Below are 16473 nucleotides of genomic sequence, written 5' to 3'. Positions count from 1 at the left end.
GATTAGACCCAATTTTAGACCTGCCTTAGGTACCTAGAAGAGATGGTTGTGCTTATTTGTAGGACACTGTGCATGATAAGGTGGCAGAGCACCTGCTATATAGCTTGTACTTTCTTGCAACCTTAGCAGGAACACTGTCTGAAATGGTGTCTGCTGCTGCCTGTGCTCACTCCCATCTGTTCACAAGCTTGGGGCCTAACAGTACTCACAAAATGTCATAGAGAAATCCATAGAAGCCCAGATAAAGTTATGAATGAACCATATATAATAGGTATGGTGAAAAGTGGCAGATTGGAGTTAGTGCCCAGGTTTGTGAGACTTAATGGTGCATAAAGTTCGTTAATAATGAATAGACTCTGATGTAGTTTGGATGTTCTGTGACTTTTTGAAATTTTTATCTGTTCTACTTGTGGTATTTCATTTCTCTCCATATGACATCAGCCTCAGTATCTGAATGCACATCATCTGCTGAATTTGTCAGCAGTGAAGAGCAAATTAGGGAGAAATCACTTTTCCCAATTTGCTAATTCCTGAGAACAGACTGGAATTTAACATCCAATATTAGCAGTTGCTTTATAATGATAGAATTTTTGTTTTTCACAAATCCAGGAGAGATTGTCTTGGGATAGGAAGAAAGGAAAAGAGAGTGATAAGGAAAGGAATGGCTTAGTCAATGTGTAAACCATGTTTGTTATTGTCCTTGTGAAGCTAAAGAATGGAGTTGCATAGTGTCATAAGATGTCTTGGCAAGCTTGCACAACAGGGAGTAATTTGGGTTTGTGCCTAGACAACGGGAGAAAAGAAATGAATCCTCTGTGAAGCTGCTTACGCTTACTAAAGAGACCAATGGTAGGAATGACAATGCAGATAAGAACTTGTGCGTCCTATTGGTTTTCAAACAGGACTCAGGAGCATTTTTTCCATGCTGTCCTCTCTGCAAATCCCACACTGTAGTGATTGAAGGTTTATTTTAATCTTTTGATTGCCTAGTTTTTGTTAGGATTGTAAAGTTACATATTGTTCGTTGTTCTTTCATGCTAGCTATACATTGCCTTGGTAGAGAGAGATGGAAGAATTAGCTGCCAGAATTACACCCATGAAACCGTGTCTAAAGATGAAGAGGCTCTCTCTGCAGAGCTCTCATTCCAGTGCTGAACACATGTGTTGGATCTGGCTTTCTGGCTCTCAGACCTACCTGACAGGTCATTTCTCTAGCTGAGAGAGAGAGACCAATTACTGCTGTGTCCTTTCTTTTTCTTTTTAATTCTCTTACCTCTGAATCCACCTCCTCTACAAAGAATTACTTCTAGTTCTGCTGCATCCCTTTTTCTTCTGCCTTCCATTAGCTTTGTTTCTATAAAAACTCCTCCCATTTTTAGAGTAATCCATTATCATCTTTTTTTGTCTCGTCACTTCCTCCTGTATCTTTTTGTTCATGTGCAAGTATTTTGCATCAAAGAGTATTAACTGTTACCGTTTTCTGTGACATCACCCAGAAAAAGGAATAGATTTCCAGGCAATGTTGATTCTATGCCACTCATTTCTTATGTAAATATTAATGATATTTTGTGTAGTACGTGACTGACTGGTACAGAATACAGTGTGATGAAGTCCAGCAGCAAAGTGATGATGGTAATTTCATCATGAGAGCTTCCTACACTGAGGTATAAATGTACATGGGACAGTTACCCTTGTGGCTCAGCCTAAAATTTTCTCTGGGGAAACTGAAATAGGACAATTAAGATAAACCCTCTCCAGCCTGTCACACTCCTCCAGCATTTACTGTTGTAAATTGCTGACAAATCTTGACATCATCTTCTTCTTTGCTCTCCTTACTCTAATAATGATTCTTATAAGAAATGAACAGGAAAACATTCACATCTGAGTTTCGATATGAAAAGAAGTTTTTATACTTGGAATTAATGTTATGTGTTTTGCTTAAAGCCGGCTAATTACCAAATTGGAATATAAAGTCAGAGTAGAAAAGTAACACTTCTCCCTCCTTTCCATTCAATTTTTGTCCATTAAGGCTAAGCATTTCAATATAAAGCCAAGGTCATGATACAGCTGTCCAAGTTCAGAGCAAAGGAAGACAATTCTTCCTGTATTGTGCAGGGTAGTTGCACTTCAATAAGTCATATGAATATTCTGCTTTGATTTCAGATGTTTGTTAGCTAGGTGCAACAGGGCAAGTAGTGGTGTAAATGTATTGCAACTTGTACAATTTCTAGACTTTCAGAAACACAATAAATGAATGCAAATGAGGACAGTTGTGTGGAAAAATAAGCACAACTGTTGTGGTGAGCAGTGGAGTTAAATTGTTAATGTAGGCAGCAGCAGACTCCCTAAAAGGCAGATGTTAAAAATAAAGAGGGTTTTGAAGTGGCAAGTCCTAAGAATTCAGTTACAGCATTGTAATCTGGTAGGCTTTTAACTGGCATCAGAGTTACAAGAGTACTTTTAGGTGTACAGAGCATCTTTTCACAGAAGTCTGCAGCTTAGTTTATTTTAACAACTGGTTCATCACCTTAAGTTGATATTGAGTTCTCAGAAGACTGAGGCAGTTCACACAAGGGAGAGGGAGGTACTCCAAAGAATGTCAGCTCTATAATTTTGCACTGACAGTGTCTATCTTCATATTATAAGTACATGGCACAGGGGTTCAATGTGATTCCTCACAGTTCTAGGTATCCAGACATGAGTGGACATCTACAATCCCTGTTTCTGAGTGAAATAATGGAGATTGCAGGTTGTCATCATTAGTCAAGGTTAGCCAAATACTGATCTCAGTGTCTTCTGTGTTTGATTGTCATAAATTTCTAACAACAAACATGGATTTTAAAAGCCTGTAATTCAGAGGGACTGAAAACTTCCTGCTTACACAAAACGTCCAAAATATTTGGCCCTGTTGGTAATGCATTACTGTAACTATGGATTTCAATTCAACCTTTTGGATACTTTTAAAATGACTGGAAGTAGTAACATTCAGCCCTCTTGATTGCAATCAGTGTTTTTACCATATTTTTTCTGCTGAATACAAAGCCATGCTTTAGAGAGTTGTTCTCAACTGATGGCTCAAAACCCCCTGAAACACAGAAAAGATTAAACTGGCCAAGCACCTGTGGCCTCGTATGAGTCCTAGTCATGTAGCAGTCACCTGGCATGAGGGTTGTCTCTTCAATGCACATGTACTGCTCTTTTTTTCTTGTGTTACTTGTACGCAACTTTCATCGCTTTCTCCTTCATTTCCCCTGTTGGCTTATGCTGGGTTTTGGCAGCTGTTTTCCTCAGTTCCCAAGGTTGAATTCCTGCAAGGCTTTAAAAACTCTTATTGAAATACTTGTAACCCCATGCCTTTGGGTAGGTTAGAAGCTCCTATCCACCTGTTAGTAACTGCAGAGTCACTAATAGAAATCAACTGGGCTGCCTTTAGCTAGCTCTGTGTTTGCTCTCTCTGTGTCTCTGATCTCATGCTACTTCAGCCTCCTTGGCATTGGTATTCTCACTTCCCTTTGTCTGATGCTTGCTTTTCATGATGTTTTTTATTTTTCACAATGGGTACCCTCTGAAAACAGCTTCACTGCTGAAAGTCAGCAGAGGTTTCTTGTTTGTGAATGACTTTCTAATTCTTTTTTGCATAGTGCTCAGACAGTACCAGTCAGTCCTGTCTTTCCCTCTTCCCTTTGTGGAAAGTATGCTCATTTGCTTTGCTGACACAACAAACTCATGCCAGAAGAGGGTTTTAGTAAACTTAATTTCCATTTCTAATCTTTACCTTTCAGATTCCTAAAGTATTTGTTCAATCCAGTGCTGTGCAGAAGATCCTTTTAAATTAAAACTCTTTTTATGTACCCATGTTAGATCAGTAAGAACAAATAGGACAGGAGCGGCAGCCTCCAGCTGTAGCCTGTGAGGTGCTGGTACACAGCCAGGAGTTTAGTGCAGCCTGGGCAGGTTTGTGGTCCAAGAGGCTTTCTAGCCCCATGCACCCTTAGATCCCCAGAAGATCTCAGAGAGTCACTGGCCTGTGCTTATCTTATCCTAAAGGAGTATGGGTTTTGAAGACCTTTTGTAAAAGAATATGGTAATGATGCTATACTGTTACAATATGTTTCCATTTCACTAGTTTTAGATCACTGCCAGCAGCATAAAATTTACATATATTCCTGCACAAATGAAGACTGAAGAGAGATGTAGTTGTAAGCCTACTGCACAGGTATTATGTTACTTACAAAGTTCTTAGCAAATTGTGAGGTGTCACTGTATTCTTTTAAGAGATGTTTCTGACAGCTGCTTTTGCTAATTGCATTGTGCTTAGCTGGCTATCAGGTCAAAGGAGGATAACATACTGACAGAGAAGGAAAAGTCTTACAGCTTCCATTAGATAATGAGTACATAGCATTCAGAAATAATAGACTGTAAGTAAGTGACTGGTGCTGTCCACAGATGCTACTAGGTGATGCTCTTTAAATAATGTGTGCTTGTTGAGTCAGATATTAAAACACAACTATCAGGTACCTGTATTTTTATAGTGCCATTTGAAGGTCATGCAGTTGAATATCAAACTGTTGTCTTTTTGACCTAGGCTCATACTTTTTTATTTTTATGGATGTTCTGCTTTGTTTTAGGAGGAGTTATTCTTGATTTCAGAGTGCTTTTTTTGTTTCTTTACCAACATGCACACCCTCTTTGTGCACCTCTAGGAAGCTTGGTAGTGCAGGAAATGTTTTTGGACATAGGTACTCCATACTCTGCTGTTAGGCTGGCCCCAGTGTGGCTGTTACAGGGATCTGGTATGGCCCGTACTAATTAGGAATTAGTATGGGCAAGGGACTATTTCCAGGAAACACTTTCAGAGCAGCCACCTGTTTTAGTCACATTCATGTCGTTCTGTGACAGCTGACCTCGGCATTAGGAAGCATTTTGGGGTATGTCTCACATAGTTGTACAGTAGGCTCTCTGTTCAGGACCCCAGTGATAAATATAGCAATGTGCCATGCTATTACAGTGCGAACTTCTGTTCACCAGGCTGCTTGAATTTCTTTCATTTCAGGGGCAATAGAACTTGTGTTCTGCAGCTTTTCGCCTCCAAAATTACTCTGGCACTTAATTTTTAACACATGGCTGTGTGTGTCAGCTTTGAATGTAATTTCCTGAATTTGGCATTTCAAGTCAAGTACTTATTTCTACAGCTATGACTTGGTAGTGGGTTTTTAGAGAAAAAAAAAAGTCATGACAGGATATTTGGAATGAATTTAGATAACGTAAACATGTAAGGAAAGGCCAGCATGTATACCTACCACATCTGTGATGAACTGTGATGATCTGTGTGTGGTACAGGAGCTCACGGCAGATACAGCTTGAGGGCTGATGCACCCTTATTTCTTGGGTCAGCATCCTTAAACAAACTGTGTTCAGCTGAACCAGCCTGTGTTCCAGTGCAGTCTTTCCATTGACTTAGTAGCACAGTGTATGAGGAAACTCTGAGTTCCTTCAAATTCAGGCTTTCCATGGCCTTTGCAACTGCTGTGTGGGGAAAAAAACTGTATTAATTCCCAGCACTCTGAAGGGTGAGGCAGATGGAGTACAGAAGATTAATTGTTTTCACATTAGCACTATTCTTTGGAAATGTGGTAAGATCACTGTGTCAGGGAGCAAAGATCAGATCCCTTTCCATCACTATGAAAAAAATAAGATCTACCTTGAACGTGAGTAACAGTTCTGTGAACAATTACATGTGCTTTGGATGGCCATAAAAACACAAACCAGTTGGTACTGGGACCAGTTAATAAGTATTTCCTAATGTCTGTAGGAACACAGAATTCAATCCTCACTCTTTGGGAGTTGCTGGAAAACAAGGTAGTACAGATTTACTAAATCATAGTAATGTGTTTTCAGGCTTTTTGTCTTGACGCGCAGAACTGCTGGGGAAGGTATTTTGTAGAGGGGTGAAGGCAAATGGTGCAAGTGCTTTATTTAAGCACTTTAAACTGTTGCTTGTTCATTTCTCCAAGCATTAGCTTTTGAAATTATGTTAGTATTCTGTTCTGGAGTTCAAAGCTCAGCTCCTTCCTTTTTCCTATAATGAAATGGTGTTTTGTGCATGCAGTGTAAGGGTTTTTTTGTATCCTTTAGCATATCAGTGCTGTAATATTTCAAGCTGCTTTTGTCAGAAACTGGAAAATGTTTTTCTCCAGGTGCTAGTCACATTTTCTGGGCTCGTCTTTCAGTTGTCATCTAATTGGTTTAGTGCATGACTAAAGGATTTCTTTGAAATTCCACCCAACATTACAGCATTACAAAACATTTTAATGTCTCTTATACCTGGCAACATGAGGAAATCAAATGGTTAAGCGTGCAGTGCAGTGCAGAGAGAGAAGAACAAATGTTTGCTGGTTTCAGAACTACTGCTTTTAAACTTTCTCCACATGTGCAAATTGCCACGTGAATATTTTCAACGGTGTTATTTTTCACTTTATACGCATCGGAATAGCAATGTACATTGTCTCAGTATAAAAATGGTTGCAGGGGTTGCATAATCTGTATGTTCAGAATGTGTGGATTTATGTATATATTGTATTCTCTGTATAAAGAGAGACCGAGAGAGAGAATATTAACTGTGATGAAGTCATGAACCCAGGCGCCCGCTATAGGCATCTGCAAACACTGGTTACCCTGGCAACAAGTGGAAAGAGGTTGGAGAGGAAAGCTGGAGTAGGTTGTTGCATTGAATTGTTTTCAGCTTGTTTCTTCCTCACTAAAGCAGGGAGATGTTGAAAGGTATGATGTCCCTCTTTCTATGTGTGTGCGATTTTATATGTATTTAGACAGTTGTTGGGAATGGGAAGGCTAAAAATACCCCATACTTGTCATTCAGCTCAATTGGAGACAGACTTTTCAATATAAATAATAATATGCATTGCAAATCTGTGGGGCTTTTTTCTCTGTGCTTGATTTTTGTGTGGTGCGTTGTAAGGTGAGAGTGCTAAATGGGTCTCCAGAGTACAGTACCTGTTCCATCTTCAGCCTGGAGACAAGTGACTGTTGCGTATTATGTCTTCAGAAACTGATTTTATATTAAACTGGGTTTGTAAAGCTTATGTTTGAAAACCTGCCAGGACAGTACAAATACTGGGTATTATCAAAAGATTTGTTAACTGATACTGAATCTGAGCTTCTGAACTCCTTCAGAATGTGCTGTGCTTATATTCTTGTGCTCTTGCACTTGTGCAGAATATTGTGGCTCATGAGTTAGTGGAGTCTTTACCTCCCTGGGGAAAGTTTTTATTAGAAAAACTAGGACATTATGTTCAGGGCTGTAACAGCATCTTCCACAAGACAAATATCAAGATAGTCTCTTAAGAAATCTGTTTTAGACAAATAACGGGAGATCCTACTGTCTATTTCTTCTTGGTTACCTTTTCTCTTTGACACTTTCCTTCTGAAAAAAGATATAATAAAATATCTGTGCACTGTATTAAAGTATAAATGATGAGATACACACCAGAAACAACCAATTCTTGTAATTTTCAAGAATAAAGAAAAATATTTTGTTTATTAACTTTTAACTTGCCACTCATAAAAATTGCACAGAATAAAGTGTATGACCCACTCAGGGAACAGAAGCCAGTCACTGTGCATTTAACACCTCTGAGAGCAGGGGACTGATTAACAGACAGTGATTCTTGATATCTCATATACTGAAAGACACAGCCTAATAGAATATTAACAAGTGTTGTTTCCAGAAGTGCAGTGATAGAAATACACACTTGGTGTGCCAGACTCCTGCCCTTTCATTTTGAGCCACTTCTACATGAAAAAGGGCTGACACATAATTTTATTAAAATTAAATCTAGTTTTACTATACTATAAAACTGGATCTTCAAAACTTAACAAAAAAATACGTGATGGAAGATCGATATGAGTGTGTTGATTGCTCCTAAAAGAACATAGACTGATATTAGTCTTGTAGCATCTTCCCAGAAATAGGCTGCTCAAAACAGCTTTTGTCAGTGGGACGTAATTCAGTTAAAGCACAGCAAATCACCTTAAGCAATGATGTATCTTATAATTAAACAGATTGTCAGAGTTCTTACTCTGAATGGTGAACTAGTAAGTAATTCAGTAGTTGAGTACATACAAAACTGTTCTCAGCAGTGTAGATGAGACTGTAGGGTTTGCAGATTATTTGTATAGTATTGTATCTGCTAAATTAATTACTGTTTTTTATTCTTGGTTAATAAATGGATAAGAAAGATTCTGTTAGTACTTACCCTAGATACTTAAAACTGTGATTCTGGAGCATTGGAGTAAGTTCAAAAGGAGTTGACTTCTTAGCTGTCTTGCAGGGTGATCTTCTGAAGTCATCATTTTTAGCTTGCTTTTCTTCAGATGTTGATGTAATGTCTCTTCCTATGTTTCAATCAAGTGTCTTCCAGCATTTCAGTGTGTGCGTCTTCTGGGTTTAGACTATAGCTTATCTTCAGACGCTAGCAGTGTAATGGATACGTGTATATTGGCTTTGGGTCACGTTAGGGCTGATCCTGCTTTGTATGGTCTCTTGTACTTTGTCAGCATGTGGTTAAATCGTACGTGTATCTGGTGTAAAGGGCAGGCAGATACACAAAATGAGCCTTCCTCTGCTTTATAAACAAGGAAATAGTGAATTATGATTTTCCTAGTTGAGATTCCTGTAGTTAAGTACTTCCTCCTGTGTTATTTTTAAGCTCATTTGGTCTATTAATACAATGCATGTATAGATGCAACTATTACTTTTCTACTTCCAATGCTGTATTTTGAAGTATCCACAGAGAAATGTGCAAAAGGGTGCTGAGAATAAGAACTATATTCTTCTGCATTAGATGTTTCCATTTTGTGCTTGATAGTGAGTGAACATCACAGAACAGAAGCTGCCTGTGATTTGTGCTGTAGTGTGTGACCTTTCCTTTTTGGAAGCTGTTGGAGAATTCTCTACAAGCAAACTCATTTATCCTAAGGCTTATATTGGCTATCAGCTACAAGTTTAGATGATGAGTTCTTTTCTTTACCAATGAAAATTAGTGGATGAAAGAACTTACAGCCTGCTTTGGTAAGCTTTTTCTTGTACAAATTATTCAGGAGCCCTGAAAATCTAATCCTTTTTAAAATGTTGCATCTTTCAAACTGCATTGATCTGACTTTTACCAAGCTGTTAAGCTGCAATGTTGTCTTATGCATTTTCTACAAGTGAAACTCTTGTTCTGGAGAATATTACTGTGGTAAATTCCAAGTTCTTATCTACCCTGGTGAAGATAGTGAAGCATTTTCAGCCCCTGAGGGGGCTAGAATACTTTATCAATGAGGAAAAGTTGAAATGCATATTCCTTTTTAAGACCTCACACTATCAAAATCCTAAATTAATGTAGAATTATGATGTAATGAACATATAAAGAATTTTAGACCAAGTTAGACTGTGAATATACACTGTATGTGCTGGTCCATGATAGCTGCCTGTGCACACCTTAGCCTGTGAGAATACAAGGTGATTCAAATTAGACTGGACAGGCCTTTGGTTTTGAAGGATATCCTCATTTTTATCAGAGTGAGAGCTTGTTTGTGTGCCCATAGCCTTGAGTGGTTTGCTGCTGATTCAGTCTGCCCTTCCCAGAAAGGGCACCAGTAGCTCTCAGCAGTTCAGTGAATTTACTCCTGCTCTGTACAGTATGCATCTCAGTGTGTAAGAAAACTGTGTTAACACTGCATTAATTGAAAAGCAGATACAGCTGGTGTGTAATAAAGAGATTCTGTGCACACATACATGGATTCTGAGTTACAAGCATCCCAAGTTCTGGAATAGCAGAAGGTGGGAATTTTAGATTAATGTATTTATAGAGATACAGTGGACTTAGCAGTGAGGAGTGGGAATTAAGTGTAATTTGATATTGATTTAATAAAAACCAGATTTGGCTCTGATAACTGGATATGTGCAGTGATCAATCTTCCTTACCAGCAAGGTATACTTAGGTGTAGCATGTATGTGTGATTGCAGATCAGAGGGACCATTGAGCACAGCTGCCTCATAATTAAGGGTGATGGATTTTGCTCTGCATGTGTGTCAGGTGTTTCAACCTTCCCATCTCCAAAGGGGAATGGTCAGATGCATGTGGTTTTGTTGCAGGTGTTCAGTGATAACAAAGTGTCATACACAGGATTTTTTTCTTCCGCTTTTTAAATGACATTTACTAGCATTTACTTTTTTTACGAGTTTGAATTGATGGCACAAAGCATGACAAAGTTGGTAATGTCATCTTAGCTTGCCAGTACTTAATTTCACTCAGTCTTGTTACAGAAATAGAGCAAGGGTTAAAAAAAAATCCTACCAGTTGGTTAGACAGCAGAAGGATTAAGGCTTGGGAGAGAGATCGGGATGTCTGTTAATATCTGTGAATTATATTTCATTACTAAAGAGGAAGAAGAGCTTGAAGTGCCTTTGGAGGGGCTTGGATTTCAGCAGCAGGAGTCACGGCTTTGTCAGCAGATGAAAATGGCAACTGTTGCACCCTCACCAGAGCCTGTTTGCTGGCAAGTGGAATCAGTGACCAGCACAAATCTGGGACATGTTTGTACCCAAGGTAGGAGCTTTTCAAAGAATTCTGAAAATGGGTGGTTAGATGCAGGTTTGGTGGATGTAGGGATTGGGTGATTGCGTAGCTGTGATTCGTATTCCTCAGTTTCTTTGCCTGCCTTCCTGTCAAGTATTTCAGAGTGTAGAGGCTTTCCTGACAATGCCCCAGCTTCCTGGGAAAGTGCCTTGTTGTCCCTTAATAGTTACTCTTTTTGGTGCATGACTGGCATGCTAAATACCATGGCATCAGAGGCAAATCAAAAAGCTCACAGTACCAGGCCATCATCCTTTGTAGTTTGTGCATCCTTTAAAGTAGAATTTTTCTTTTAATTTGAGTCTTCTGTGGGGCAATACAACAACACTTCAGATGACACTGAATATTGAGCTGAAGGAAATGATTTTGTTTCCCCCTTATGTTTACTCAGTTTGAGTAAACATAAAACCAGATTTCTGCAGTAAATGCTTTCTACCCCTCCTCTGCCTGCTTCCCAAGAGAAATAAGAGTTGGTGTTTTAATTGAGAAAGTGTAAAACTTGGTATTTCAGGCAGGCATAATATAGATATTTATGTTTGGGGTATCTCGTTTTTCCTTATTTGTTGAAAGGGAGATTATCCTGTGCTGATTACTGCAGCATATTTGGTGCTCTGCTCTGAAATGTTTGGCTGCCCATGGAGATGGGTCACTGACCTTGATGGAAAGCCATGCCTCATCTGCTGTGGCAGTTCTTACATTCTTATGCACACTTGAAAATGCACAATTCAATTTTACATCCCTTAGTAGACAGTTCAAATGCTACTAAGGTTTTTCAGGATAGCATCAAGAAGCTGGCATCTTATTTTGTTGTGTTTAATGTATATGAATACCTGTTATTATCAGTCTGAGATAGACTGGTGTTTTCATTCACATAACTTCATATGAAGTAGCATTATTAGTAAGAAACTGAGAAACCTCTTAACAAATTCTGTTTTAATGTGAAAGCTGGTTATTGTTGTGTATATAGTATTTTGTAATGTGGTAGTGGCTAGAGAAGGGCTGGATCCATCCTTACTTCATGAGACGAGCCCTGTCTGAGCAAGCTTCCACTGGAAAGACCACAGAAGTATGTGGAAATGATGTTAACTAGTGTGGGAGACAGTAGCATGAGCACCTCAAGGAGGATTTTTTGGCAGGATTTGAAGAGAGCAATGAGGAAATTTTGTTGGGTGTTAACATACGTTTTTATTAAATTGTTGTGGAGTTGCTGTCTCCATAACTAAAGAAGCAACACTGTGGTGGAAGAAATTAAGACTCATAAGTAAAGCTAAGTAGCTTTATTTGTTGCATTAGAGAATGGAGAGGCAGTTAGAGAATGCAAAGATAAGATAATTGCATCTGAAACAGGAAGAAGGAAAATGGTGTTTGCAGTAGCATTCTACATGTGGCTGGGTCAGTGCTACACTGCCACTTGTCATGCTTGATCAGATTGAGTTTCTGCTGTCCATGAAGATTATTTTTTTTAAATTATGTCTGGTTTCCAGTTGTCATTATAGAATTTTGAGGCACTTTGTTCTTCTGTTTCTAAGCCTTAATTAATGCAATGCTTCAAGAAAGGCCTTTTCAGCCAGCCATATGTCTAGCAACGAACTGTTCCCTCTTCTTTGTGAAATCCTAGATAGCTTCCTAACATGTTTTTCCTTACTATTTTCTGTTTAGCCTCAAGTTCCAAGCCTGAACTCAGCTCCAGTTCACAGACTTTGGGAAGTCAGCAGAACAAGACAGATGGCACCCGAGTAAAAACTCGCATTCTGCCCAACATGCCAAAGCTTTTCATACCTTCATCTGTCACCAAATTTCCACCTGAGATCACTGTCACTCCACCCACTCCCACCCTCCTTTCTCCAAAGGGCAGCATTTCAGAAGAGACCAAGCAAAAGTTAAAGGTAATAAAAGGGAAACAGTAATTTTTCAGATTGTTTTTATCTTAATTCTACCCTTAATAAAATACTTTTATAAAAGGAGAAACAGTTCCTGACCCAGTTCATAACCACAGATAGTATAAGTAGTAGAAGCTGATGCTAGCTGTTAGCAGGAACCAGTTTTTAAGAACTGGTGAAATATTGGCCATGGGTGAAATCATAGCTGTTCTAGTCCTTATGCCTATTCTGAGGGAATTAGAAAGAACAACAAAAATGGGTGAGTGAGCTAGTGCAACCATTGCAATTCTTAGGCTAGTAGAAGCTAGCAGAATATTGACTGTGGGGAAGCCTACTGGTAAATGTTATGCTGTTTCACATTAGGATGCCATATCTTTAATTAGAAGTGAAAGAGCTACTGAATGTTAAGGGATACCAACCAGTGGGCTTTTATCCCTGTGATCACGGGTTTATCCTGACTATTTAGCAACATATTCTCTCTCTCTCTTTTTGGAATCAGTCTGCTATTTTGTCTGCACAGTCTGCAGCGAATGTAAAGAAGGAGAGCCTTTGTCAGCCAGCTTTGGAAATCTTAGAGACCTCAAGCCAGGAGTCCTCACTGGAAAGTGATACTGATGAAGATGATGACTACATGGACATATGAGTGAATTTTGGCCATCATCAACACCAACCATATAACCATTCTTGTTGCCAGCATCTCTGGCAGTTGAAACATCTTCGTTGGCATTACTCTCCATTTAATTGGCATCATTGTGTTCTTCACTTACATTACCTTTTTATCACCACTACCACTTGTATTGCCTTCAAAATCTTCGCCATTCTCCCCATCATGGTGCTTGATGGAAAGAAAAATTGTCTACCAGGCAGTTAATTCATTTGGACCACACTCTCACCTCTACCTTCAGCAACACAAGGATGTTTTGTGCTGCAGTTCACATCTCTCTGCTGTTCCTGCTTCTTCAAATCAGAGCCTTGGAAGTCACTCCAGTAACTCTTTTCTACAGCATTTTCTTCCATTTAATTGTCTGTTTGCATTTTGCCCATTAGTTAAGTTTTTCTCCCAGTAATTCAGCAACCTGTTGTCTGTCCAGCCATGCCATGATTAGTCCAACAGCTCTCTTTAAGGTGAATGGAGGAGGAAAAATTTGCTGAGCTGGTGGATGTTTTAATTGTATCAAGAAAGTCCATGGCTTTGTAGTGAGGCCAGAAAGGTGAGCTGAGAGTCTGTCAGGTCCTTGGCACTGCTGGGTGCTTTGTTGGAATTTGACTGTGACAATAGGCAAAGAACCATCTTTTCCAGGCAGACAGAGAGGTTAGCCTCTTGTTTGTACTCATTTCACACCAATGTACCTGAGTGTTGGCTTAAAGAACTGATCTTTCCAGAATTGTCTTACAGTCCTTTCTCTTCTGATGCCTTGGACAAGCATTTTGAATTGGGGGCTAGATGATATTTTTATGGAGGTATTGAAAAACTTGAAAGCTTTCAATACCATTTCAGTAGTGTCTGTTTTTTACAGAATGACACGAAAAGGTGTTTTTTATCTATCTGCAGAGGGACTGCTCACAGTTATTTATATGAGAAAATAATGGTAACAAAGATCCTTGGGTTTTTTTTCTACTGAATGTTAACTTTGTAAAATAATGACCGCAAACCATGCAAAAAAATGTCACACACTATATATACACAGGCGTGCGCCCACACACATATATATATGTGTATGTACATACATGTATGTATATGGAAAAAGAAAATGCATACAGCTTGCAATGTCGGATTTCTTTGTGTTTGGGGGAGGTGGTTTTCTGTACAATGCAGAGCTTTGTATAAAATTTTGGTTTTTTTTCTAATAAAGTTGAAATGTACTGTTGTCTCTGTTCCTCTGAGAGGGCAAGGTACCATGGTGCTGGAAAAAGTACTATTCCTCCCTTTTGTTTCTTGGATAAGAAAGTAGTAGAGGAAGGGGGTGCGGGAAGTAAAAGCCTCTTCCTTTTCTGAGGACTGCCGGAGCTCTTCAGATGGGTTTGGTCTTGTGTGATCCAGAACCCGGGTCAGCCAGTGCTGCCAAGATTGCCTGCAGTGGTTTCACTTCCCCAGTAAGACATGGTCTGAGTTCTTTTTCACCTATATGAGTATCTTTGAATGCTAATGAACAATATAAGGGCAAAAACAGCATGTGGTTAATAAGATCACATAAAGTATTTGGCTCAACAAATTAGCATTTAATCTACTGTTACAGTGATCACTCTCATTCACTGTAAGAATGGTAAATAGACCGTGGATTAAAAAAAGCAGCATCACACGTTGTATTGCAAGTTTATTCTCATAGTCTAGGTTGTTTGTTCTAAACAAAATGTAATTTGTAAGCAAGTGAGCATGTCCATCTTGGGTGTATTAGCAACTGTACTGTAACTTGTGATAGGTGAACTGAATGCAACTGATGTGGAAAAGAGCTGGTAACTGAATGGTAAAAGGAAGTGGGTATTTTCAATAGTAATATGTTTTCAGTGTTGCTGTTTAATTTGGGGTAACTTATTATAAATGCAGTGTCTAGCACACTTTATATTCCTTGATTGCTAATAGGCTAAGGTAGCTGTAGATAACCAATCATTATTTTTTTAGAAGATGGCACAGGAAAAAATAAATTGGCTTCTTACTGAGAAATGGAGCACAGCTCAGAGGATGTAGTTCTCAACAGGGCTTTTTCACCCAAGTAGAACCAACTACAAAGGCTTTTTGGCTAATGTATATTCTTAAATGTGTGGCTAACTTGAACGTCACATTTAAATTCTCAGGTCTGTACTTCTGTTTTGGTCTGATGTATGCAGACAAAGCATTTGATTTTCTTAACTGAATCTGGTCACTGAAAATGATTGTTATCCTTTATTGTTCTTAAAGATTCCTTGGCATTAAGCATTTTGCCTGGTTTTGTTGGTTTTTTTTTTTTTACCCAGAGCTTGCTAAAATGCCTGATCTTGAGCTTTCTTTTGACTTCTGGTCCTGCTTCTTGAGAGGGATTTAATTTTTTGCTGGTTAAGGAGCATAAACAGTAAGTGAAACTGTTCCTGTCCGTCAAGAAAGCTAAACTTTGCTGATTTGTCCTTTGCTGATTTAATCTTCAAACTATGCAACTTGTTTTATCCTATATTCAAAACTTTTTCATTTTTTCCTTTTTTAATGTGTGATCTTTTATTCCCATTATGCTCTTGGGTAGCTCAAGGACTTCAAGAAATTACTGAGACCAAATTACACAGGTCACCTCCTTCAAATTCTGCCCTTCTGCTAAGGACTAAATAGTGTGCTGCTCAGCTGTGGGCCATCTTCCACAATGGCTAAAACAGCAGTTCTTCATATAATATATTCTTTTGTGAAAGTATCTCTCTTTACAGTTTATGTAGTTCTTCAGTTCAAGAAGACATATTCTGGAGTGAAGATGCCAAGACCACTGGATGCACCAACATACAATGTTTGAGGCACCATCCCTAAAGATACTTGGAGCAAGAACTTTGAATCCTTACAGACAGAAGTATTCATTAATTTGTCATCCTCTGAAGCCTGGCAATAATTTTGTGCAGTTTTCAGGGGGGAAAAAAGCATTATGGTGAAAGTGCAGTTAGCTATGTGTTTACTTGAAGTAATTTCCCTGATTTCAGTCTAGTCCTAGTTGTAATACTTGAAATCCAAGTATACAAGGTCCAACTTCAGCATATCAAACAAAATGTAACATCTGCCTTCAGGATTTACAGGATAACAATTGCTTTTGAAATCTCAGTGTTCCCAGGTTTCTTGCTCATGTGCCAGACAAATAAATGGCAGCTGCTGAAGTGTATTGCTTTTGTATTTGTTCAGTTTGGTTGGGTTTTTCCTTGTGAAGCTATGGGGACAGGAATGTAAGATCTGAGGTCTGTGCCTAAGTGGGGTGAGAAGGAAGCTTTTACTTTCTCCCCATTTTTTCTCC

General features: G+C 38.8%; 1 protein-coding gene across 1 annotated transcript in view; it reads left to right on the top strand.

Annotated features, from left to right (window-relative positions):
* CABIN1 (calcineurin binding protein 1) overlaps window positions 1-14380 on the top strand; it is a 106676-nt gene extending 92296 nt beyond the window's left edge. Inside the window, exons 34-36 of the mRNA XM_031047787.2 lie at window positions 10446-10610; window positions 12297-12523; window positions 13017-14380. Of these exons, the coding sequence (XP_030903647.2) occupies window positions 10446-10610; window positions 12297-12523; window positions 13017-13160 (536 nt within the window). The 3' untranslated portion in view covers window positions 13161-14380. The remainder of the gene's footprint in view (window positions 1-10445; window positions 10611-12296; window positions 12524-13016) is intronic.
* Window positions 14381-16473: the final 2093 nt, after the last annotated feature.

The sequence above is a fragment of the Melopsittacus undulatus genome, chromosome 12 (assembly GCF_012275295.1).
Source record: "Melopsittacus undulatus isolate bMelUnd1 chromosome 12, bMelUnd1.mat.Z, whole genome shotgun sequence".
Lineage (NCBI taxonomy): Eukaryota > Metazoa > Chordata > Aves > Psittaciformes > Psittaculidae > Melopsittacus > Melopsittacus undulatus.
This window is presented reverse-complemented; position numbering and strand designations above follow the sequence as displayed.